This window comes from Convolutriloba macropyga, chromosome 8 (assembly GCF_964194025.1).
Source record: "Convolutriloba macropyga chromosome 8, txConMacr16.3, whole genome shotgun sequence".
In the NCBI taxonomy this organism is placed as follows: domain Eukaryota; kingdom Metazoa; phylum Xenacoelomorpha; order Acoela; family Convolutidae; genus Convolutriloba; species Convolutriloba macropyga.
This window is the reverse complement of record NC_134475.1, coordinates 37549580-37576064: the sequence shown is the minus strand read 5'-3', so window position 1 is coordinate 37576064 and position 26485 is coordinate 37549580. Positions and strand designations below refer to the sequence as shown.

At 37.0% G+C, this 26485-nt stretch overlaps 1 protein-coding gene across 1 annotated transcript in view; it reads right to left on the bottom strand.

Annotated features, from left to right (window-relative positions):
* LOC142344712 (uncharacterized) overlaps positions 1-26479 on the bottom strand; it is a 31199-nt gene extending 4720 nt beyond the window's left edge. Inside the window, exons 1-2 of the mRNA XM_075396584.1 lie at positions 26218-26479; positions 5518-5684 (exon numbers count right to left, since the gene is read on the bottom strand). Of these exons, the coding sequence (XP_075252699.1) occupies positions 5518-5684; positions 26218-26475 (425 nt within the window). The 5' untranslated portion in view covers positions 26476-26479. The remainder of the gene's footprint in view (positions 1-5517; positions 5685-26217) is intronic.
* Between the last annotated feature and the right edge of the window lie 6 nt (positions 26480-26485).

Sequence of the window (26485 nt, the reverse complement as noted above, 5' to 3'; positions counted from 1 at the left end):
GAAAACCAAGAGCACCGCAATATAGCTACGCTCAGCTTACAGCTTCGCAGCTATAAAAAAAATTTAGGAGCGCTATAATAGCCGCCTGGAATTGACGACGCGGCTATTAAAAAAGACAGAACCCGATTACAATTCAAATTCGTTGAATTGTAAAAACTAGGGCCGCTATAATAGTCGGTTGCGAAGATAAGGGCGGCTATAAATAACATAACAAACGACAGGCACATGCCAGTAAACAAAAGAGCTTTTCTATCTTCGCGATTGACTTAAAACCTGAAGCGGACGAAAGCCAGAATCAGTAGAATGTTCTACCTACTTACTAAGTTTCCAGTTTCGCTCTGGACTTCTAGAGCATTTGTTACAAGCAGATAATTTGTTGAATAATTTCAAAACTTCACTCAATTCCAACATTAGTGCTTAAACTTACACACAACTTAAAACGTTTCATTGTTTTACTAACGAGACAAAAATGCTAATAATCATATTACAAAAAGGATCATCAAAAATATACAAGACAAGACACACATAAAAATCAAAGTAAATGATTGGCATGAATATGAAGTCAACAATCAAACAAAAAGAAAATTAATTAAAGCAAATAGCCATGGGGGGTCAGTGCCGAGCAAACGCATTGTGCGCATTGTGCATGAATGATATCAATTGTTTATTAAACCTTTTAGATTGATCGATTGCAATCTTGTTACATTCACAGTTAATCAAATCTTCCCATGCCGCTTTAAAGAAAATCAAAACTAACTGACAGCAATAACAATGAAAGGGGAAAATTGTGGACATTACTAATTCTATTTGACATGGCTCTCATTGATAAAAGAGAAAAAGAGTACGGGGCCCATTTAAGTTGGCTTTTAACAATATATTGTCGCCAATTGAGCTGCCTGAAATTCTGAAGGAGAGCAGTGGATATAACGCAAAGCAAGAGAAACTAAGAGAAAGTCTGAGGAAAAGACAAAGCTCACTATAATTGCTACCCACTTCGCATGAGTAATTTTTTTGTATCCTAAAAAATTTATTTATAATTAACTTGATTATCATAACTATGGTAATTAATTCAACAGATCAGCAGTTCAACAATTCTAAATTCAACTGTCCATTTCAAATTCGCATGCGTGAAATGTTCACTTATATTCTCCCCACTTTGGTCAGGTAAGAATAAAGTCTCGTGATTGAAGGATTTAACAAATTGTGAATGCAGTTATACTTTCAATTAGATGTCTTTGAGAAAATTCGTTTCCTTCGGTTATTTTGAAGTTTCTCTGCTGATGTATGAGGACAAAAACTGGTAAAATTATCTGAAGTCCCCACTCATTGGGTGACAATTAAACACAGAAGGGCTCCCCTCTCAAAAAGTGAGTCTAATATCACTTGAGGTTAGTGAGTTCTTGAACCGGATTTTCTTGACCCTCTGATTGGGCATAGCGGCACAATTGGATGCGACAGTCCCCATCAATTCTGGCTCATAATCGCGAATCTCTTGCAATCAGCATTGTAGCTGAGCCACGCATGGCACTTATTGATACCGCTTGAGCGAGGCGACTGAAGGCTACTGATAGGCCTGAGGGCTGAAAACCTCTGTTATCAGATAAAAGAGCTGTTCTTTTAAATGTTTTCCTTAATGTTTCGGATAGTCCGCTAAAAGTTTCTAACGCCAAAGGTATGAAGTGGATGCCCATATCGCTGCACTTCTGGTAAAAATGCCCAATCTTTCTGTCTTCTCCTAGGGTTAGAGCAAAACCACATGTCCTCGCCGCATTTGAGATAAGACTGGCTTGCAGTGGGGACACAATGGTGACATCTAAGGCTGCGGGTTGTCCTGCTATAAAACTGGGCAAATACACGTCGCCTGGTCTCGAATTATTTTCCGGCAGAAGATGTTTTTGCTCACATACAGGGGAAAGATTGGCCGACGAACAAGCTGTAATTATTGTGTCTCGTACTCTGTCATGACGAGCGATAATATCGCTACGCCCGTGACATGAAACGGCATGATCTCCAAATATGTCCAAAATAGCTGAATTACAATATGGACATCTCCTATCCGAATCATAGAGTGGAACTCGTGAACGGTATTTCAGAGCGGCTCGGAACTCGTTAGGTTGAAGGTGTAGGCCAAGAGCAGGGATAGGTGCTGCCGTCAACCAAGCTCCCGATTGAGGTAGGGAAAGAGATAACAGTCAAGCTTTTTCTCTGGTGGAGGTTTGACCTTCAAGAAGGTTGCTGAGAGCCATATTGTCAAATTGTTCTTGAATTTTATGTTGCGTCAAATTAATAATCCCCAAAGCGCTAAACTCCTCCACTAGGTCTGTGAAACTTATTTCGTGAGTTGTGTTCACACCAGTAATTTGTTCTACTATTTTCGCTGACTGGGATAAGGAACCGACATAAGCTGCTTTGAATTGGTTCAGAGAACGTCGAACTCCAGCTCCTGTTTTGCTTATTGGCAGGCATGCTTGCTCCCATGAATTATCGCTGATTACAGAACCCAATATATTTTCAAAAGTTGTTCGTTGGAGATGATCAAATTTTTCAAGTATTATGTTACTCTCAGTGGACGGAGTGTTGCATCTCCACGAATACACCAATTTAGGTGCACCCAGACAGCTACGCAAAATTCCAAGAGCGCACTGAGGGTTTTCTGTATAGCCTAGATTGTCTATCACCTCGAGTTTTTTAACCCGTTTTTCTAAACAAGACCGCAACAAAAGTGGGTGTTCCGATTGCTGCCAAGATTTCGATTCCTGATTGGCTGTTTCTCCTTATCCTGCTATCAACAGCATTGAAACACGAGGTGGACAACAAAACGCACTTGTCTCTTCTGAGTTCAAGGCCACACTTGTTGCCATGAGTTGCAAAAATTTCTAATGATTCACATAGCTCCTCTTCCGTACCTGCTATAATTCCATCGTCAAGGTACCAAGAACTCTGCATAAGATTTGGTAACTTATCATCGAGTTCTTTGATAATGGGCCACAGTCCTAAAGAAAATAATAATGGCCCCAGCGGGTCTCCTTGTTGGTCTCCTGATTCACTTTGAATATGAGTTGCATTAAAAAAGAGCTTGCTATGCTGAGAATAGCAAAAAGAAGCAAAAGGGACTGAAGAGGGAATGAAATTTCGCACTGCATCTAACACACTGCTTCTTGTAATGGAATTGAAAGCATTTTTGAAGTCGATTTGAAGTAGGCCCGCTTTTTCGTTGTTCAATAACTTTTGAAAGGTTTTTTTGTTGCAAGTACAATGCTTTCAGCACCGCATTTAACTGCCACACCAAGTTGTCTGGATGAAAAAAAACTCAACAGCCTCAGAACTGGCCTCTTGCACAATACATTTGGCTATGAGACGTCGGAAAACTTCTCCCACAGCGATTGGCCGTACACCTCCTTTTGTCTTTTTCAGCGCTGTAAGCGAAGCAGAGCAAAAATTTGGTGCAACAAAATTGGGGAGCTGCCCTCTGCTAGCCAAATTCACTAATTTTGTGATGCTTGAAATCAATTTTTTGGACTGATCGGGGACTGCGCACGTTGCGGCATGTAGAAGTTGCTCAGGGTACATTTTGGATGGACCGGCTGCTGTGAAGTTTGAGAAAGATTGCAATTGTTAAAACAGACGCTTCGTCAAACTGATAAGCATAACTACTGTAATCATCAGTTTCCCTCGGTGGCACTTCTTCTGCTGGATGCAAGTTCATCAACTGTTTTAGCGTTTCTTTATTATCAGCGGCCACTCCATCTGAAGACAAGATTTTTGCTGCACGTCCAAAATGGCCTTGAAGGCAGAGAGATTTTGCACGTGCTGCAAGCGTTTCCATTGAGTCATGATTTTCTTCTTGTCTTGTTTCATTGAGGCTGCTTCGAACCATAGCCATTGCATAGTCGCCATTCTTCCAACGCTCAAATCTAGTTAACATGAGCCGTTCCTGCTGCTGTTTGTGTTTCTTCCCCCCTCTGTTGCTAGCGCGCAGAACGCACTTGCTAATTGCAAAGTCTCTTCCAATTTTCTAGGGAATTTGGTTGAGAAACACAGCTCTCAATGATAGGTGTTAACAATTCCGACCATCTTAGCCGGAAGTTGACAGGAATAAAGCATAGTGTAGGTATTTTTTTTCTTGCAAATCGTTTCAAGGTCTGGGAGGGCGTTTAGATCAAAACTTGCTGTGTTTTGAGAAGTGTTACTTTCGGCCATTTCTTCTCTGTTTGTGGCAGAGACTAGCTCGTCAATGCGGGCTGCAAAATCATGGGGAATTTTCTTACTTGTTGACAATTGACTACTAAATTGAGAGTATGCCCAAATTGATCTACAGCATACCCATTCGTCAAAGTTTGGGCCCCAGTCTACGTATCGTAGTTGTGTTTTGTTTGATTGATGGTCGAGTACAACTACTTCATATCATATAAGTTGTCTTTTTTATCAGGGTAGAAGAGGGTTGTATGTGCAGAAACTCGAAAACGCAAATCAAAATCATCAATCGTTAAATTTTGCATTTGTGTCAGACCTGACGAAGTGGTCTCATTCAAAATAATTGAATTTTGTTTTTCCTGTCTAGGTTCTGCAGCTTTATTTTTCCCGGAGATTGAAGGCATGTCAACAATATCCGAAATCAGGGAATTTTCATTGCTATTAACCGTCTTTTTCTTTCTTGTCATATTTATGAAAAACCATGTGCTTTTTTCTTCTTAATGCTTATCTGAATCCTAACGTGTTTATTTTTTCCAATGTGTTTGTTTTTCAATGTTGTTAACGATAAGAAGAAAAGCTTCAAAGAGAAATCGCAATTGGGTTCTTTTTTCTCTGTCTTCTGTGAAATTGATAAAGCCAGAAAAAAAAATTGTTCAACCACCGAAAAAAAGGAGAGGGGGAGGAATTGGTTTGATCTCACCAGTTTATTTCGTCCGTTCGTACCACCATTGAAACTTCTATTCCTCGATTCCAGAAGAAACGCTCCATGATCTCTTGCTGCTGTCCAGTCTCAAAATAAATCGTAAAAAAAGGGAGGGGGGTTATGTTCGTGTCCAAAACATGTAGTCAAAATTCAAGATACATTTTCTGCCAATTTTGTTCTCTTCGGGTAAAAGAGATTAACTCAACGCACGTGCGAGTAATTAGTTATAAACCCAAATCAGTTAGTTAAAATGTTTATCTCTCATTTAGTCGTTGAAGAACAATGCATGTCATGTCGCCAGTGATCTGTTGGAATAGAAAACTGGATCGACAGCTGGATGATAACATTAGCAGAAAGCCTTCTTCGTCAGAACCTACATTTTTGCCAGTTAAGTTAGTATGCAAACCGTAAAAAGCCAATATTACATCCTGTCACCTAAATAAAAGATAATCTGAAAACTAGCTTAAGCATAAATCATAAATTTAAAATTGATAGAGTTCTTTTGAAAAATTATTTGAGAATTAAAAGCTGCTGGAAAAAACATGGCCGTTCCTAAATTTATGGCATTAAAAATTCAGTGTTGACTGTCCATTTTAACTCAAAGCAAACCCTATTCTAACCTAAGCCAATCGCAGTGATCCGCAAGACACGTTCCAGACCCTTCCCCTGTAGAACTGCCTCCATTTTTTGACAGTGTCGGTGAGTGCTTGCGGAATACATGCGCATCTAAGTACTCCTCATTTTGGAACAATTTCCCGCATAGAAGACACCTCCACACATTCCCATCCTAAATAAAAACATAACCGACTAACGTCCGGCGAATTGCTCTCAAACGACCGCCGAGCGGTTGGCTTTGTCAGTAGCAAGTCACAGTTTAGTGAGGCTAGCTTTAGCTTGATTCGACTCTGCATCTTTTAGTTTTCTAGCCTTTTTAATAATCAAATAAATCAAATAAAAAACTGATGTTTTAAAAAACTGCAAAATATTGCAAAATTTTTAAAAAGCTACCTGATTTCGCAGTGAAAATGTTCAAAACTATTTTTTTCTGGATTTATGTCAAGTAACTCATCTGCTTGACTTGAAAAGCTTCGTTGGCCAGTAATGATCGTAGAAGAAAAACATTCAAAAATTTTGAAAATCGCAATATTTACCAAAATCGTGCTGAAATTCAATAGATTAAAATCTTCAAAACAATTTCATTGTCTCAAGAGACAATCCAGTATCCCCATTTCAAGCTTTTAAGAGTATCACTGGCTTATAAAGATCCATAAACTGGAAACATTATAATTTTCCGAAAATTTGACAAAAATTAGATTGATAGAAAATTGTTAAAGCTGGAGTCATTAAAATATCGATAATCATTCCATTAACTCTAGAGACTATGCAACAGCCTATCATCAAACCTTGGAGGAGAACTAGGACCCTGGTGCCGGAAAAATGATAAAAAAAATTCAAAAAGATTCAAAAAACTTGAAAAAATTGCAGATTTTGTCGTAAAAAAAATGCTAAATTTCGTGATGGTAAAATCTTGAAAAACCATTACATTGCCACTAGAAACTATGCAGTAACCTATTATCAAACCCCGATAGAGGTTGGGTGTCACCTGAGGTTGGAGAAACCTAAAAATGACAATATTTAAAAATTTAGAAAAAAAATTGCAAGTTTCATTAAAAAAATTGCTGAAATTCGTGATGTTAAAATGTTTAAAACCCTTCTATTACCAATAGAAGCTATGCAGTAACCTAATATCAAACCCTGCAGGAGGTTCGTTTGCCCTTGAGGTTGGAGAAACCTAAAAACTGACAAATTTCAAAAAATTGCAAGTTTTATCAAAATTTTGCTACAGTTTGTAAAAAAATGATGAAAACCATTCCAGGGCCAATAAAAATTTTTAATAGCCTATTATCAAACGCTGTAGGAGACTTCCTGGCTCCTGAGTCTCGGAAAACTTAGATAATGACAATTAATTTCATAATTTGAAAAAAATTCAAGTTTCATCGAAAAATTGCGAAAATTCGTGATGTTAAAACGCTGAATACCATTCTATTACCACTAGAAGCAATGTAGTAACCAATTACCAAACCCTGCAGGAGGACAAAAAATTTCAAAACATGAAAAAAGCAAGTTTTATCACAAAAATGTTTAAACTTTTCATATTAAAAAATTGAAAGCTAATACAGTTTTCTTCCCCTTGCGTCCGGAAAGACGCGAATAATGAAAAATGATTTTAAAAAAATTGAAAAAATTTGCACGTTTTGTCAAATGCTAAAATTCGTGATGTTAAAATTGTTGAAACAATTGCACTACCATTAGAAACTATGCAGTAAGTAACCTATTATAAAACCCTAGAGGAGGTTCCTTGATACCCAGGGCTGAAAAAACTCAAACTGACAAAAATTTTCAAAAAGCTTGTTTTTAGCGATCGGTTGTTCGTCAGTAGCCACCGGGGGGGTGCACTGGGGGCTGAAGGGGAGGGAGGGGTGGTTGGGCAACAGTGGGATGGGGGGCAACAGCGCCGGTGGGGGGGGGGGTGTTGCAATAGTGGGGGGGGGGGGGGGTTGCAATAGTGGGGGGTGGGGGGGGGGGGGTTTAACAGTGGGGGTGGGGTGTCTTCAACCTCTAAGAACCGCCCTTCATACCATAAGTATAATTCTCCAAAACAGTTTGAGCTGAAACAGAGCTGAAAGGCTCTAAGAGCACTTAATGTCCGCTGGCGCTACCTGTTTATCCCGCTTTTGAGGACGAAAAGTCAAAAGCGTCAGACGAAAAATCGGTCAAGCGAAAAATTGCATAAAAAGACCGACAGGACTAATATAATTGCTACAAAATTCGTTTAAGAGCAATTAAAAATACATTGAAGTCAAAGAAAAAACTAGAACAAACAGACTTTAATATTTAAAAATAACCGACTAACGTCGTGCGAAACCACTAGCGAGCTGGTGGCTTCGTCAGTAGCTAGCTACGGTTAATGGAATGGGAACTGGGGGACTGATGTGGTGGCAGGGGTGAAGTGGGGGGATTGTTAAACTATTTAAATGCTACAGAACCGCCTTCACGCAATGAATTTATGCCTCCAAAACAGCTTTGGCTTTGATACATAGAGTCTATTGAGCCGAAAACTAAAGAACAAAATGCCTTCAGGACATTTATCCCGAGCATGAAAAGTCAAAGAAGTCAGACGAAAAATCAGTCAAGTGAACAATCGCATAAAAAAAGACCACAGGACTAATATAATTGCTCTGATTTCCGTTTGAAAGCAATTAAAAACTCGCTCAACCAAGAGTGGAAAATAATGTCACGCATGGTATTCAGTTCAAAGTGGTACGAATGGATGAACAAACAGCTGATTTGAAGTGAGGGTAAAATATGTAACAAGGCTGGTGAGGTGGGGGACGTGGTGACGTGTCTGTAGTTTGGATAGGGAGGAGGGAACGCTATGGGAATAAAACTGCTCAAAATGCCATTCTGACCTTTAGTATTACAAGCAGTTCCTAATTATATGTATTAGTAACTAATTTACTGTAAGCCCAATGTCGGAAAACAAGTCAACGTTCTAAACTAAAAGTCGGATCTCTTCCGTTTGTGCCCCCAGTACGACATGCACCCCAAATTACAGAGCAAGTGTGCTAGGGGTTGCAAACAACATGCACCGACTAAGCGTGGGGGGGGGGGGGCACAAACGGAAAAGATCCCGGAAGTCAATGTTCAAACACAAAAGTCAAAACTTCAAGTCATGAACAAACTTGCGTCAGCTAAAAAAAAAAAACCTGTAGAATCCCAATACTACTCTTCGAGTTGTAAGAACCTGTAGAATCCCAATACTCCTCTTCGAGTCTTAAAAACGTGTAGAACTCCAATACTCCTCTTCGAGTTGTAAGAACCTGTAGAATCCCAATACTCCTCTTCGAGTCTTAAAAACGTGTAGAATACCAATAATCCTTTCGAGTCGCAGCATGCCCAAAGCCAGTTTTCTCAAACAACATGCCCGAAATTCTCCCGCTTTAGAAACTAAATATGTCACTAGACATATTATTTTAATTAAACTGTTTCCAAATGGAAATTTTAAATTAAAAAGCTCAATCAAAGCTTGCTTGATACAATACTCAAGAAAAAAATCATTCATTTAACACTTCGAAAAAGGAAACACTGTGACCCATTTTACAGCCAAAAACGCAATTTAAATGCAACAGGTCTACAAGAATCAATTTAAGAAACCAGAAATTCCGCACATAATTTATGGTCTCAATATGTCTTAATTTAAAAATAAACATATAGTGAAATGAATGGACATATTTCTGGTAATAAAGCAAACGCTTACCTATAGCTGCTTTATATGGAAGTGTAAATAATTATAAATGAATGAATGGCTGATGAAATTGACTATTAAAGTTAATCATACAGATTACGTCATTAAGAGCAGCCAATAATAGAGTTTAACTTACGAAAATTAAACAATAACGAACCAGTTTCATCTTCAGTTCATTCAAAAGAGAACACTCCCAACTTTGTTTTACTCTACAGTTCACGTTTGTTAGCTAGCTAAAGAAACCGAGCAAACTATTTGTGTGCAAATAATGCTCAAAGATCCATTAACCAACTCCTCCTGAGAAGAAACTTAGCCACATAGCAGAGTTCTACTTGAGGAGAAAAACATGAGGACCAAAAACTAAACTCAACATTGAAGGAGCTGAAAATTTGCTAAGACAAACCCTTGGAATAATCCAAAATTCGATGAACAAAGTGTGCTTAATAGAAGACAGAAACATGGAAATATGGAACCTACTATTCCAATTACGCCTAGAAAATTAACACTTTCATATTACAAGTCCCTTTAGCAACCACATAAATTCCTAGAAATTAGCAGCATAAAAGGCTTCAAACTCTTTCCCACAATAAAGGCTTCAAAGATAATTTTAACACCTAGAAAGCAAATTCAAACACCTCCAAAAATCAAAGAAATAGTGTAATTCCTGTTGATTATTATATAAACCTTGATTAATGTTTAAAAAAATGCGCAGCAAAAGTAGCACAAGACTCACCTTTTAAAAACATTCGTAAAAAATAAGTAAAAACTCAGTGACAACAGAAGTCAAATTGTCGCACATGAACAAAAAACAGGCTCAAGTAAAATGAACACTTGTAATAATTTTCCCTTTATTTTTGGCGTCCCAAAATGACAAATCCAATTTGATTACAGTGATTGACATCACAAATGTGTGAAAATTTCTTGAAGATGCCTGGAAGGTTTCAGGTAAATAGCCGCGATATACCACTCTTGACGTTCATTGGAATTGAAAAAAGAAAACTATAGGCGTGTAATGAAACTTAATGCCCATTACGCATTACCTGTTTACCCGGCTTTGAAAGATCGAAGCCAAGACAAAATGCGTAAAAACATTTTACAAAAAATCATTTAAAAGACAGAGACGCAATACAATCGAATTCTTGGATTGTAAAAAACAAGAGCACCCCAATATAGTTTCACTCAGCTCACAGCTTCGCAGCGATAAAAATAATGCGAGATCATTAATTGCCTCGCTAGTGTTTCCCGGCTATTAAAAAAGACAGCGCCCCAATACAATTCTCTCATTTGTAAAAAGAACGACGAATTAGGAAAACATAGCACAACAAGGTGTGAATCACCTTACGACCAGAATATCGGCATATTCACAGAAAAAACTTTGCATAATCGACACTGCATATGACCCCATACACTCAAAATTAAGAAAAAAATTTCATTCCCGGTGACTAGAGATGTCAAAATGATCAGAACCACTAAAAACATGTCAAGAAGCTTCCAGTATATAAGTCCTTAGAAATCATATACAAAACCAATAAAAGACTAACGGCTTTCAATCCTAGTCAAACCAATAAGAAACAAAAAAACAATAAAAACAATGAGCTATGGTAGCGTCAAAGTCATGAAAGTAGTCATTTACATTTACCCAGGTCTTTTATAGTATCAATATTCAATACCAAAAAGCATATAACATCTTTTTAACGATTCCAAAAAGGAGCTGAGTGACTGAAATTAGAACAATTGAAGTTAAGAGTAAAACATTCCCAAAATCAAACAAATGGTGTCGATGTACCAACTGTCAATAAAAACGAACTTAAACCAATGCATGCATTGAATTTTGCCGCATAAATGATATCTCTGGAAAAATTGTTTCCAGCAGAAAAAACCAATTTTATGCTCTCTAGGTGAGAAGAACCCTAGTGCTGCAAAAAAAGCCAACGCTTTCAATGATTACTTCGCAAACATTGGTAAAAACATAAAAAATTTAACTTCTGATGAAACAGTTCCCTACTTAACACAATTGACCAATCTCTCTTGTGATCATGATGTGTTTCCCAAGCTGTTAGCCAGAGCAAAGATTATTCCACTGCACAAAGAAGATAAAACTGATAAAAATAATTATAGGCCCATTTCAAAACTATCAAATATGGAGTAAAGTATTTGAACGTAATGCGTTTAACAGGCTCTATGTTTAGTTCGAAGATCTCTCATTATTTACCAGTCACCAGTTTGGTTTCAGGCAAAAACATTGTACCACTGATGCATTGGTAGTGTTCACTGAAAAAATTCGGAAGAAGCAATATTGACCTTGTAAGCTTTTTCCTCGACCTTCGCAAAGCTTTTGATATGACAGATTACAAAATTTTACTGCATGAACTTAAAAGCTATGGTGTCATAGATAAACGCTACAGCTGGTTCGAGTCATATTTAGCCAATAGATATCAAACAGTTGAAGTAAATGGTAAATGTTCCGAATTTGTGTAGACTTTAATACGATGTTCCACAAGGGTCTATATTAGGTCCTCCTCTGTTCATAATTTACATCAATGACTTAACGAACTGCTGCAAGCATACTGAAATTCATCTCTTTGCTGATGACACCAATATATCATCTTTGGGCCTGAATAAAAGTAAAATTGATTCCGATTTATCAGATATAAGCAGTTGGCTGGTAGCCAACAAATTGTCTTTGAATCTGAGAAAAATGTTCAACTTAATTTAAGTACTAGTGCTTCTAACAAAAATTTCTCATTTAATAACTGTCCAGTTTCTATTAAACCCATGTGCAAATATTCTTTGTTTCTCATGATGAATATGTTAAAAAGAGACTCGGAGAACAGTGTGGAATAATTTCTAAGATAAGGCATTTTGTTCCCAGACAACAATTAAAACAATATAAAATAATACAAAAAGCAACATTAATCCCGTCATTTTCTATTTTACAAAAAATACATATCCTATAGAACAGGTTTCAAAATTCATTTATTTCCGTAAACGTTTTGCTCACTCAAAAGACATATTCGTGAAGAACAAAATACTAACTGCGTATGAACTACATATTTTTGAGCTCTTGAAGTTTGTTCTGAGATCATTGAACAAATTGCATTCGGAAAACTTTTTGAATAATTTTTTAGCTTTGAAAAGCCAAAAAATACCAGAAGCCACTCTCTCCCCCTTTTAAATGAGCCATTGTGTAAGACTAAATTTGAAAGATGTTCTGTTAGATAACGTGCTGTTAAACTATACAACATTCTAGCTAGGCAATGTCTCTTTGATACAATGACGGGAATACAGCAAGAGATTAACTTTTTCTATCATAAATTTAAAGGTTATATACTAAATAACCAAGAATTGGTAATACATATTTTCCGGCAATAAGCCGGAATTTTTTCCATACCCTTTGCTTACATGCTAAAGGTGTACCCAAAAAGGGATGGCTTTTCTGTGAAAAAATGACCCCGTAGCATTAATAGAACGCGAGATATGGACATTTTTCATATATTCAAAAATTAAAAATGACCGAAAACTTAATTTTTCAAAAGATTGTTAAATTTTTTTTTCAGTACAGGTTTTACCAAATACACCAGGAGGTTGGGGGAGGTGCTAGCTAAATGGGAAACACCTACAAGCACCCTTTTCTGTTCAAAATTGAAAATAAAACAAATTTTATATAGAATTTTTTTTGTTTAAGGTTGTAAAGTGGTTAATTAGAAGGGCAGAATCTTGTGGACTGTGTTGTCCCGTTGTCTGTCCTCTCCGGGTCTCTTTATAAAGTTATTAGTGAATTATTATATTGATCTGATACATTCATTTGAATCTCCGGGTTTGAAAACCGGACAAATTAATTCTTCCTTTCTTTAGGTCAATGAGACCTGTCATCAACGAAATCAATTGCCAAGACAACAAATAGGGCACCAAACCCAAGAAAAACTCATAGCATGGAAAAATTTCATCAAAAATGGAGTCCAGTCCATAAAAAAGTTTGCTCTAAACGCAAAACAAAAAATTTGGTTAAAAGTTAAGCCGAAGACACGTCACTAGAGAGATTAGGTGTCCAGCCCAAAAACAAATACTGTCAAAACCAAAAAGCATTCAATAACCAAAAAGAATTTGCAACAGATCGTAAAAGACAGCAGTGCCATACAATCTGAATCCTTTGGATTAGATTAGATTTGAATTTCCAAACGCTGTATAAAAATTATAGTAGATTGGTACCATCAGCGCTTGAGAAATTCCAAAAGCTCGGAATCTGTTGAGTGATGTCTCTTTTCGAGAACAGCGAGAAAATGACATGAGCTATTTTATTGACCCCCACTAAAATTGTTTTCCTTGAAGGTAATTATCCCGAATTGTAGGCAAAAAGATCTTCCAGATATCGTTACCAAAATTGTTGATGTATAGTTTTGCAAAAAGGAATTGAATATTTTTCGCACTCGCGCTACCAAAGATTTCTTATTCTTTGTTGTCGATTTCGCTAAAAAGTTTGATCAAACTTTTTCCAAGTTCAGTTTTTCTAACTTCTTCACTTAAGTTTCTCTAATTCAAAGTTGTTAGTCGCGTTATTAAAAAATTACTGTGGTGATTCTTGTTTAAGAAGCTTGGAAAGCAAGGATTGTAAAAACCATAACAGATCAAAAAATAGCTTCGCCTTTTTGAATCTTTTCTACTAACCTTCTGTGGGTGACAATAATAAACGACACGCACACAAAGATACATACTTTCAATGTATTAATTATGACCGTAGCGTAATCCCTGCCGGAGTCATATGAAAGACTTGCAGTCGTGAAATAGATATGAATATAACCGACTAACGTCGGGAGAATCGCTTCGTCAGTGCCTAGCAACGGGGCGGGGGTGGGGTGCACGGGTGGCCGATGGGGGTGCAGCAACAGCGGTGGGGGTGGGGTCATTGGGGTCTTCAACCTCAAAGGATCGCCCTTCACACCATAAGTATAAGTCTCCAAAACAGTTTCTGGTAATAGCATACTTGGACACTAGTGAGCTGAAACTCCCTAGGAGCACCCAATGCCCGCTGGGCGCTACCTGTTTATCCCGTTTTTGAGGACGAAAAGTCAAATGGGTCAGACGAAAAATCGGTCAAGCGAAAAATCGCATAAAAAGACGCACAGGACTAATATAAATGCTACAAACTTCGTTTGAGAGCAATTGAAAACATAGCCGGCAGATTGCCGTGAAATAGCCGCCGTTGACGCGCTTGATGCACATTGGGATTGAAACTAATAAGATCGTAAAAGACAGCAGTGCAATACAATCTAAATCTTTTGGGTTAGATTAGATTTGAATTTCCAAACGCTTTAAAAATTATAGTACATTGGTACCATCAGCGCATGAGAAATTCCAAAAGCTCGGAATCTGTTGAGTGATGTCTCTTTTCGAGAACAGCGAGAATATGACATGAGCAATTTTATTGACCCCCACTAGAATTGTTTTCCTTGAATGTAATTATCCCGAATTGTAGGCAAAAAGATCTTCCAGATATCGTTACTAAATTGTTGATGATGTATAGTTTTGCAAAAAAGAATTGAATATTTTTCGCACTCGCGTTACCAAAGATTTCTCATTGTTTGTTGTCGATTTCGCTATAAGTTTGATCAAACTTTTTCCAAGTTCAGTTTTTCTAACTTCTTCACTTAAGTTTCTCTAATTCAAAGTTGTTAGTCGCGTTATTCAAAAATTACTGTGGTGATTCTTGTTTAAGAAGCTTGGAAAGCAAGGATTGTTAAAACCATAAACAGATCAAAAATAGCTTCGCCTTTTTGAATCTTTTCTACTAACCTTTTGTGGGTGACAATAATAAACGACCCGCAAACAAAAATACATACTTTCAATGTATTAATTATGACCGTAGCGTAATCCCTGCCGGAGTCGTGAGACTTGCAGTCGTGAAATAGATATGAATATAACCGACCAACGTCGGGCAAATTGCTCTCAAACGACCGGCGAGTGGTTGGCTTCGACAGTGCCTAGCCACGGGGCGGGGTGGGGTGCACAGGTGGCCCATGTGGGTACAGCAAAAGCGGTGGGGGTGGGGTCAACAGTGGGGGTCTTCAACCTCAAAGGATTGCCCTTCACACCATAAGCATCAGTCCCAAAACAGTTTCTGTGAATAGCATACGTGGACACTAGTGAGCTGAAACTCCCTAGGAGCACTCAATGCCCGCTGGGCGCTACCTGTTTATCCCGTTTTTGAGGACGAAAAGTCAAATGGGTCAGACGAAAAATCGGTCAAGCGAAAAATCGCATAAAAAGACGCACAGGACTAATATAAATGCTACAAACTATTGAAAACATAGCCGGCAGATTGCCGTGAAATAGCCGCCGTTGACGCGCTTGATGAACATTGGGATTAAAACTAATAAGATCGTAAAAGACAGCAGTGCAATACAATCTAAATCCTTTGGATTAGCTTAGATTTGAATTTCCAAACGCTTTATAAAAATTATAGCACATTGGTACCATCAGCGCTTGAGAAATTTCAAAAGCTCGGAATCTGTTGAGTGATGTCTCTTTTCGAGAACAGCGAGAAAATGACATGAGCTATTTTATTTACCCCCACTAGAATTGTTTTCCTTGAATGTAATTATCCCGAATTGTAGGCAAAAAGATCTTCCAGATATCGTTACTAAATTGTTGATGATGTATAGTTTTGCAAAAAAGAATTGAATACTTTTCGCACTCGCGTTACCAAAGATTTCTTATTGTTTGTTGTCGATTTCGCTAAAAGTTTGATCACACTTTTTCCAAGTTCAGTTTTTCTAACTTCTTCACTTAAGTTTCTCTAATTCAAAGTTGTTAGTCGCGTTATTCAAAAATTACTGTGGTGATTCTTGTTTAAGAAGCTTGGAAAGCAAGGATTGTAAAAACCATAATCACATCAAAAATAGCTTCGCCTTTTTGAATCTTTTCTACTAACTTTCTGTGGGTGACAATAATAAACGTCCCGCAAACAAAAATACATACTTTCAATGTATTAATTATGACCATAGCCTAATCCCTGCCGGAGTCATATGAAAGAGACTTGCAGTTGTGAAATAGATATGAATAAAAACCGACTAATATCGGGCAAATTGCTCTCAAACGACCGGCGAGTGGTTGGCTTCGACAGTGCCTAGCCACGGGGCGGGGTGGGGTGCACAGGTGGCCGATGTGGGTACAGCAACAGCGGTGGGGGTGGGGTCAACAGTGGGGGTCTTCAACCTCAAAGGATCGCCCTTCACACCATAAGTATAAGTCCCAAAACAGTTTCTGTGAATAGCATACTTGGACACTAGTGAGCTGAAACTCCCTAGGAGCACTCCATGCCCGCTGGGCGCTACCTGTTTATCCCGTTTTTGAGGACGAAAAGTCAAATGGGTCAGACGAAAAATCGGTCAAGCGAAAAATCGCATAAAAAGACGCACAGGACTAATATAAATGCTACAAACTATTGAAAACATAGCCGGCAGATTGCCGTGAAATAGCCGCCGTTGACGCGCTTGATGCACATTGGGATTAAAACTAATAAAATCGTAAAAGACAGCAGTGCAATACAATCTAAATCCTTTGGATTAGATTAGATTTGAATTTCCAAACGCTTTATAAAAATTATAGCACATTGGTACCATCAGCGCTTGAGAAATTTCAAAAGCTCGGAATCTGTTGAGTGATGTCTCTTTTCGTGAACAGCGAGAAAATGACATGAGCTATTTTAGTGACCCCCACTAGAATTGTTTTCCTTGAATGTAATTATCCCGAATTGTAGGCAAAAAGATCTTCCAGATATCGTTACTAAATTGTTGATGATGTATAGTTTTGCAAAAAGAAATTGAATATTTTTCGCACTCGCGTTACCAAAGATTTCTTATTGTTTGTTGTCGATTTCGCTAAAAGTTTGATCACACTTTTTCCAAGTTCAGTTTTTCTAACTTCTTCACTTAAGTTTCTCTAATTCAAAGTTGTTAGTCGCGTTATTCAAAAATTACTGTGGTGATTCTTGTTTAAGAAGCTTGGAAAGCCAGAATTGTAAAAACCATAATCAGATCCAAAATAGCCTCGCCTTTTTGAATCTTTTCTACTAACCTTCTGTGGGTGATCATAATAAACGACCCGCACACAAAAATACATACTTTCAACGTATTAATTATGACCGTAGCGTAATCCCTTCCGGAGTCATATGAGAGACTTGCAGTCCTAAAATAGATATAAATATAACCGACTAACGTCGGGCGAATTGCTCTCAAACGACCGGCGAGTGGTTGGCTTCGACAGTGCCTAGCCACGGGGCGGGGTGGGGTGCACAGGTGGCCGATGTGGGTACAGCAACAGCGGTGGGGGTGAGGTCAACAGTGGGGGTCTTCAACCTCAAAGGATCGCCCTTCACACCATAAGTATAAGTCCCAAAACAGTTTCTGTGAATAGCATACTTGGACACTAGTGAGCTGAAACTCCCTAGGAGCACTCAATGCCCGCTGGGCGCTACCTGTTTATCCCGTTTTTGAGGACGAAAAGTCAAATGGGTCAGACGAAAAATCGGTCAAGCGAAAAATCGCATAAAAAGACGCACAGGACTAATATAAATGCTACAAACTATTGAAAACATAGCCGGCAGATTGCCGTGAAATAGCCGCCGTTGACGCGCTTGATGCACATTGGGATTAAAACTAATAAAATCGTAAAAGACAGCAGTGCAATACAATCTAAATCCTTTGGATTAGATTAGATTTGAATTTCCAAACGCTTTATAAAAATTATAGCACATTGGTACCATCAGCGCTTGAGAAATTTCAAAAGCTCGGAATCTGTTGAGTGATGTCTCTTTTCGTGAACAGCGAGAAACTGACATGAGCTATTTTAGTGACCCCCACTAGAATTGTTTTCCTTGAATGTAATTATCCCGAATTGTAGGCAAAAAGATCTTCCAGATATCGTTACTAAATTGTTGATGATGTATAGTTTTGCAAAAAGAAATTGAATATTTTTCGCACTCGCGTTACCAAAGATTTCTTATTGTTTGTTGTCGATTTCGCTAAAAGTTTGATCACACTTTTTCCAAGTTCAGTTTTTCTAACTTCTTCACTTAAGTTTCTCTAATTCAAAGTTGTTAGTCGCGTTAATCAAAAATTACTGTGGTGATTCTTGTTTAAGAAGCTTGGAAAGCAAGGATTGTAAAAACCATAATCAGATCAAAAATAGCTTCGCCATTTTGAATCTTTTCTACTAACCTTCTGTGGGTGACAATAATAAACGTCCCGCAAACAAAAATACATACTTTCAATGTAATAATTATGACCGTAGCCTAATCCCTGCCGGAGTCATATGAAAGAGACTTGCATTTGTGAAATAGATATGAATAAAAACCGACTAATGTCGTGCAAATTGCTCTCAAACAATCGGCGAGGGGTTGGCTTCCTTAGTGCCTAGCCACGGGTCGGGGGTGGGGTGCACGGGTGGCCGATGGGGGTGCAGCAACAGCGGTGGGGGTGGGGTCAACAGTGGGGGTCTTCAACCTCAAAAGATCGCTGTTCACGCCATTAGTATAAGTCTACAAAACAGTTTCTGTGAATAGCATACTTGGACACTAGTGAGCTGAAACTCCCTAGGAGCACTCAATGCCCGCTGGGCGCTACCTGTTTATCCCGTTTTTGAGGACGAAAAGTCAAATGCGTCAGACGAAAAATCGGTCAAGCGAAAAATCGCATAAAAAGACGCACAGGACTAATATAAATGCTACAAACTTCGTTTGAGAGCAATTGAAAACATAGCCGGCAGATTGCCGTGAAATAGCCGCCGTTGACGCGCTTGATGCACATTGTGATTGAAACTAATAAGATCGTAGAATATAGCAGTGCAATACAATCTAAATCCTTTGGTTTAGATTAGATTTGAATTTCCAAACGCTATAAAAATTATAGTACATTGTAACCATCAGTGCTTGACAAATTCTAAAAGCTCGGAATCTGTTGAGTGATGTCTCTTTTCGAGAACAGCGAGAATATGACATGAGCAATTTTATTGACCCCCACTAGAATTGTTTTCCTTGAATGTAATTATCCCGAATTGTAGGCAAAAAGATCTTCCAGATATCGTTACTAAATTGTTGATGATATATAGTTTTGCAAAAAAGGAATTGAATATTTGTCGCACTCGCGTTACCAAAGATTTCTTATTGTTTGTTGTCGATTTCGCTAAAAGTTTGATCGAACTTTTTCCAAGTTCAGTTTTTCTAACTTCTTCACTTAAGTTTCTCTAATTGAAAGTTGTTAGTCGCGTTATTCAAAAATTACTGTGGTGATTCTTGTTTAAGAAGCTTGGAAAGCCAGAATTGTAAAAACCATAATCAGATCCAAAATAGCCTCGCCTTTTTGAATCTTTTCTACTAACCTTCTGTGGGTGATCATAATAAACGACCCGCACACAAAAATACATACTTTCAACGTATTAATTATGACCGTAGCGTAATCCCTTCCGGAGTCATATGAGAGACTTGCAGTCCTAAAATAGATATAAATATAACCGACTAACGTCGGGCGAATTGCTCTCAAACGACCGGCGAGGGTTTGGCTTCGTCAGTGCCTAGCCACGGGGCGGGGTGGGGTGCACAGGTGGCCCATGTGGGTACAGCAACAGCGGTGGGAGTGGGGTCAACAGTGGGGGGTCTTCAAACTCAAAGGATCGCTCTTCACACCATAAGTCTCCAAAACAGTTTCTGTGAAAAGCATACTCGGACACTAGTGAGCTGAAACTCCCTAGGAGCACTCAATGCGCTCTGGGCGCTACCTGTTTATCCCGTTTTTGAGGACGAAAAGTCAAATGGGTCAGACGAAAAATCGGTCAAGCAAAAAATCGCATAAAAAGACGCACAGGACTAATATAAATGCTACAAATTTCATTTGAGAGCAATTGAAAACATAGCCGGCAGATTGCCGTAAAATAGCCGCCGTTGACGCGCTTGATGCACATTGGGATTGGAACTAGTAAGCTTGAAGGCTAATAAGCTTAATATTAATATCAGCCAGCAAACATTCTAATGCAATTTGATAACCTAATTCTCACTGATTAATTGATCGGGTTTTATCGGTTTACCCCGTCTCTTTTTTATTTTGATATTTTGACTTTGACAGAATTCACCACATTGCGTAATTAAATTCCTGAAAGAATTTAAAATTTAATCAGTTGAAACAGTGAGTGAAGTAAGTCAGAAGTCAAATGTAAAAATCATGACATATGTAAAACGAAAAACGTGATCAAAAGGTAAAGCGAATGAAACACATAGTCAGAAGAATTCCGGAAAAGACTCGAAGAGTAATCTTTGTAAACAAAATTACCTTTTAACTGGTTCCTACTAAAGTGACTACTAGAAACAAAATCGTCAAAATGAAAAAAAAACAAGCCAAACTTTTTGTACGCAATTGAAAACATCAAATTACGCGAGCAGCAAAAGCCAAGCCATGTTAGGCTCTCAAAACTTTAGTTTGAAAAATTTGAAAGAAAACTTTGAATACAGCAAGAAATGGACAAAAAATATATCAATTTAAGTTCTCTCAATCCGTAAGTTCTCTCAATCGAAACACAAGTTTTACAATTTGAAAACAGAAATCAATTGGTAACTAAAGAAACTTTGTCGCTTTAACTATAAGCATCAGTTGTCACTTTAAATCACAATGAGCTTGATAAAACTAAATGACCAAAAAAATAAATAAAATCGAAATTAATCATGCAAAAGATTAAAGAGACATAACAATAGTCAAACGCAAAAATTCGCATGTTACCAAAACCAATCCCTAAGAATAATCGCAGAACATGAGTTGTGGTCATAATTTGCAAAAGTGAAGCTAGGAAAACCTCAGTGCCATATTATGTTCAGGAAAATCAATCGCAAACAAAAACTGAAAAAATTATAGGAAAAGACAAAAATTATTAGTTCAAATAGATAATTTTATAAATTTAATTAAACAATAAATTTAAACAATTTACTAAAGAGAGGGCGAAAAAAACTATATGTTTTAGGACAATGTTAGAACACAAACATGCTAGAATGTGGAGAATACATACATGGTGGAACAGATTTTTTTTAAAAAAAACTAATTTTCAATTTCTGAAAAATCAAAAATCTAAATTGAAATAGGAAACTCTAATTAAAAAGCAAAATGAAAAAGTGAGGTAACAAAAAATGGCTTTTTGTCATTAAGCAATCGATGTTTCAGAAAAATACATAGCCATCTTCCTGTCTGAATAAGAAGTGAGAACAGCTCAATTGCGAAACAATAAAACAATTTGAAAAAATGATAAAATATGGTAAAAAAATTTCACTGAATTTTAAACAGTTATCGCCTAAGCCAATTCCATAAGCAAAAAACGAAAACAAAAACACCGATGTTTCATTAAGAGACTTTTTATGGTAAATAAACTCAGTACAAACAAAAAATTTTTGACAAAAGACCGCCAAAATCGGATTAGTATGCGTACAATTTTATAAAACAAAAACACCTCGTTAAAAAGAGGCATCCAATTCAGAAATTATCAAAAGGACGTTCAGATATTTACAAAATTACTTTTTGAAAATTCCGCTCAAACAGCCAAAAAAGAAAAAATTAATGAAAAAAGCCAATAATTCACAATAATATGATTTTGGACAATTTTGCATTTGAAACGCACTCATATTAAGCTCTCATAAACATTGCGGAATCAAAATCAGATGGTTGCATATTCATGCAGCATCGCTCAAAAATACTTCTACAAAAAACCTAGTTTCTAAAAAATGGGCCAAAGTGACAAAAACGCCTAAAAATTTATCTATATGCGCCAATCCCTCAAAAACTCTTTTCAAAATCAAAAAGTCAAACTGAAGGCAGCGCATGAACAAAAAACTTCTCTCGCTCAGAAAACGTTATTTCACACGGGAATTTTACTCGCTTTCACTATTAGGTCAAAACGCGTCCGGATAAATAGTAACTCCGGTTAAAAAACACTCCTCTTCGAGTCGTAAAAATAGGAGAGCGCCTAAATAATAGCCGTTGAGAGGCTGACACTGGCTATTAAACCTAACCGCCTAACGTCGGGCGAATTGCTCTCAAACGACCGGCGAGCTTTGTTGGTTTAATGAGGCTAGAATAAGCTTGATTCGACTCTGCAACTTCTGGTTTTCCAGCCTTGTCAGTAAATAAATTAAATAAAAAGCTGATATTTCAAAAATTTGCAAACTTTTAAAAAAAAGCTTCCAGAATTCGCAATGAAAATGTCCAAAACCAATTTTTGTCTGCAGAGTTATGTCAAGTAACCCATCAAAATTTTCAAAATAATCTCAAATTTCAACAAAATCTTGAAAAAATTCAGGATATTAAAACATTAAAAATCTTTTCATTGACTCAAGAGACTATCAAGTATCCCTGTTTCAAGCTTTAAATAGTTTCACTGGCTCAAAGATCCATAAACTTGGAACAAAAATTTTCCGAAAATTTGAAAATTAAATTTTAAAAAAAAATAGCTAAAACTGGAGCCATTAAATAAAAAACCACTTCATTAACTCTAGAAACTATACAATAGCTGATCATCAAACCTTTGAGGAGGTCCCAAGGTGCCGGAAAAAATGATAAAAAAATTCAATAAGATTTAAGAAGATTGAAAAAATTGCAGATTTTGTCGTAAAAAAATGCTAAATTTCGTGATGGTAAAATCTTGAAAAACCATTACATTGCCACTAGAAACTATGCAGAAACCTATTATCAAACCCCGGTAGAGGTTGGGTGCCCCCTGAGGTTGTGCCCCCTAAAAATGACAAAATATTTAAAAATTTTAAAATTGCAATTTTCATAAAAAAATTGCTGAAATTCGTGATGTTAAAATGTTTAAAACCCTTCTACTACCATTAGAAGCTATGCAGTAACCTATTATCAAACCCTGCAGGAGGTTCGTTGGCCCTTGAGGTTGCAGAAACCTAAAAACTGACAAATTTCAAAAAAATTGCAAGTTTTATCAAAATTTTGCTACAGTTTGTAAAAAAATGATGAAAACCATTCCAGGGCCAATAAAAATTTTTAATAGCCTATTATCAAACGCTGTAGAAGACTTCCTGGCTCCTGAGTCTCGGAAAACTTAGATAATGACAATTAATTTCATAATTTGAAAAAAATTCAAGTTTCATCGAAAAATTGCAAAAGTTCGTGATGTTAAAACGCTGAATACCATTCTATTACCACTAGAAGCAATGTAGTAACCAATTACCAAACCCTGCAGGAGGAGCAAAAATTTCAAAACAAAAAAAGCAAGTTTTATCACAAAAATGTTTAAACTTTTCATATTAAAAAATTGAAAGCTAATACAGTTTTCTTCCCCTTGCGTCCTGAAAGACGCGAATAATGAAAAATGATTTAAAAAAATTGAAAAATTTGCACGTTTTGTCAAATGCTAAAATTCGTGATGTTAAAATTGTTGAAACAATTGCACTACCATTAGAAACTATGCAGTAACCTATTATAAAACCCTAGAGGAGGTTCCTTGATACCCAGGGCTGAAAAAACTCAAAAACTGACAAAAATTTTCAAAAAGCTTGTTTTTAGCGATCGGTTGTTCGTCAGTAGCCACCAGGGGGGGGGGGTGCACTGGGGGCTGAAGGGAAGGGAGGGGTGGTTGGGCAACAGTGAGAAACTAAAACAATATAAACTTGGAACAAAAATTTTCCGAAAAATTGAAAATTAAATTTTATAAAAAAAATTGCTAAAAGTGGAGCCATTAAATAGAAAACCACTTCGTTAGCTCTAGAAACTATGCAATAGCTGATCATCGAACCTTTGAGGAGGTCCCTAGGTGCCGGAAAAAATGATAAAAAAATTCAATAAGATTTAAAAAGATTGAAAAAATTGCAAATATTTTTAAAAATTGCTGAAACTAAAATCTTGAAAAACATTTTATTACATCTAGAAGCTATGCAGTAACCTATAATCAAACCATAGAGGAGATTCTATAGCTCTTGAGGCTGGAGAAATCTAAAAAATGACAAAAAATTTAAAAAACTTGAAAAAAATTGCAAGTTGCATAAAAAACTGCTAAAAGTTGTGATAAAAGTTGAAAACTAATCCAAGGCCAAAAACATTTTCCAGTAAACTATTATCGAAACCTAACGGAGATTTTTGTTGACTGAAAAACCTGAATGGCAATCAAAGTCGAAAAATTTGTAAAAAAAAATTGCAAGTTTTATAAAAAAAAATGCAAAAATTAGTGGTGTTCAAATCTTGAAAAACATTCCATTACATTTAGAAACTATACAGTAACCTATTGTCAAACCCTAGAGGAGGTGCCTCCGCTCCTGAGGCTGGAGAAACCTAAAAACCAATAAAAAATTTCGAAAAAAAATTGAAAAAATGCAAGTTTTATAAAAAAAAAATGCTAAAATTTGTCATTTTAAAAAATTGAAAGCTTTTCCATGGCAAATTAAAATTTTTTCAGTAGTTATTATCAAACCCTTAAGGATGTTTTCTGGCCCCTGCGACTGGAAAAAAGTGAATAATGAAAAATAAATATCACAAAAATCGAAGCAATTTGCACGTTTTGTCAAAATTCGTGATGTTCAAAATGTTGAATCAAGTCCACTACCACTTCAAACCATGCAGTAATCTATTATAAAACCCTAGAGGATGTTCCTTGATACCTAGGGCAACAGTGGGGTGGGGGCAACAGCGCGAGGGGGACTGGGGGCAATAGTGGGGGGGTCAACAACGGGGGTGTTGGTCAAGCGAAAAATCGCTTAAAAAAGACCAACAGGACTAATACTATTGCTACAAACTTCGTTTGAGAGCAATTAAACATACAGATTTGACTTTATGAAGACCGGAATACCAAAAACACACCCGGCAGATTGCCGGAAAATAGCCACCGTTGATTCCGATAAGCATGATTGGGATTGAACGAATTGAATATATTGAAAAAAAAAAGATTTTTGTACAAAAATATTTTTTAAGTCCGATTTATTTTGATGACATTTCGTAGTTGAACATACTTCTGTTTCTTAGAGAGAGGCTACAGGGGCTACTATCAACACCAATAAGCATTAGAGGTGGTAACTAAGACTTATAGGAACGTAGTTCAAATAGCGGGCATCTAAAATTGGGCTTTATGGGTTTATCCCGTTTCTATTTCTGACTTCAATTTTTTATACCGACTCTGTTCATTTTGAATTGCTTTGCTTAGCAACTGATGTTCAAATTCACTTTTAGCAGAATGAGAGAAGAGAGAAACTAGCCTAGAGAAGTCAAAAATATTTCACGCAAAATGTCGAAAAAGCGGCAAAATGGTAAAGCGAAAAAAAGTTTGACGAAGTAAAAAAAAATACGAGCGCAATAATAGCCGGCTGAGAAGATGAGGGCGGCTATTAAACAAGACATTTATAAACAAGAAATTTAAGTTATATTAATTTTTTTATTCTTAAAACCTAAATCATATAAATCATAGTTCTTATTGCATTTCAAAATATCATAATTTTGCGATGCTTTATTGCAATGCATAATCCACTTATATAAGATTCCTCTTCTGACCTTGGACCAGTATCAGTACCAGTGTCCACGTTAAATTTTTTGAAAATCACTCAGCCCTACGAACCAAAAAGTCATCTTAACCAAATTAAAATTGATCATACACAATTACAGCTTATCAAAAAATCAGCCAGGATATAATAACTTCAAAACGCAATTGAAAGCAACTAAGTGAGGTTAGAGAGGTTTACTATAATGCGCTACTTTAGCGAACACAAATACTTAATACCAGCCGGATATTTTCAGTTACTATCTCCTCCAGCTTACTGATAATTTGATAGTGGGATGAGAAGTAAATGTACCCCAAACACAAAATGGACTGGAAAAACATGACCCCATACAATCAATCAGAAAGGCAAAATCATTGTGGAAAAGAATCAACAGTGTTCAACAACAATTGCTAAACTTCGTTAGATATCTATTGAAGGCTGGTTAAATTAATGAAAACCATAGGGTATAATCAGGAAACAAATTTATCATGTTATCTTTCTACCAACCTGCAAACGGTCTTCACTCTCCGATTGATAGATGTCATTGATGAGAGGACATGTACTGCTCAGTTTCAACTTCTGGTTACCCCCTTCCACATTCGGGTCCACAGCCGAGATATACGTCAGCAATCCAGCTTCGATTCTCTGCCTGGCCAGGCGTGACAAACTACGTGAACAGAGAGCAGAGGCGTGAAAAGATTGCATGAGCGAAGCAAGAAAAACAAAGGTGCTCAGGGATAGGTATTGCAAAAGTTGAGAAAGCATGACGCGCTCT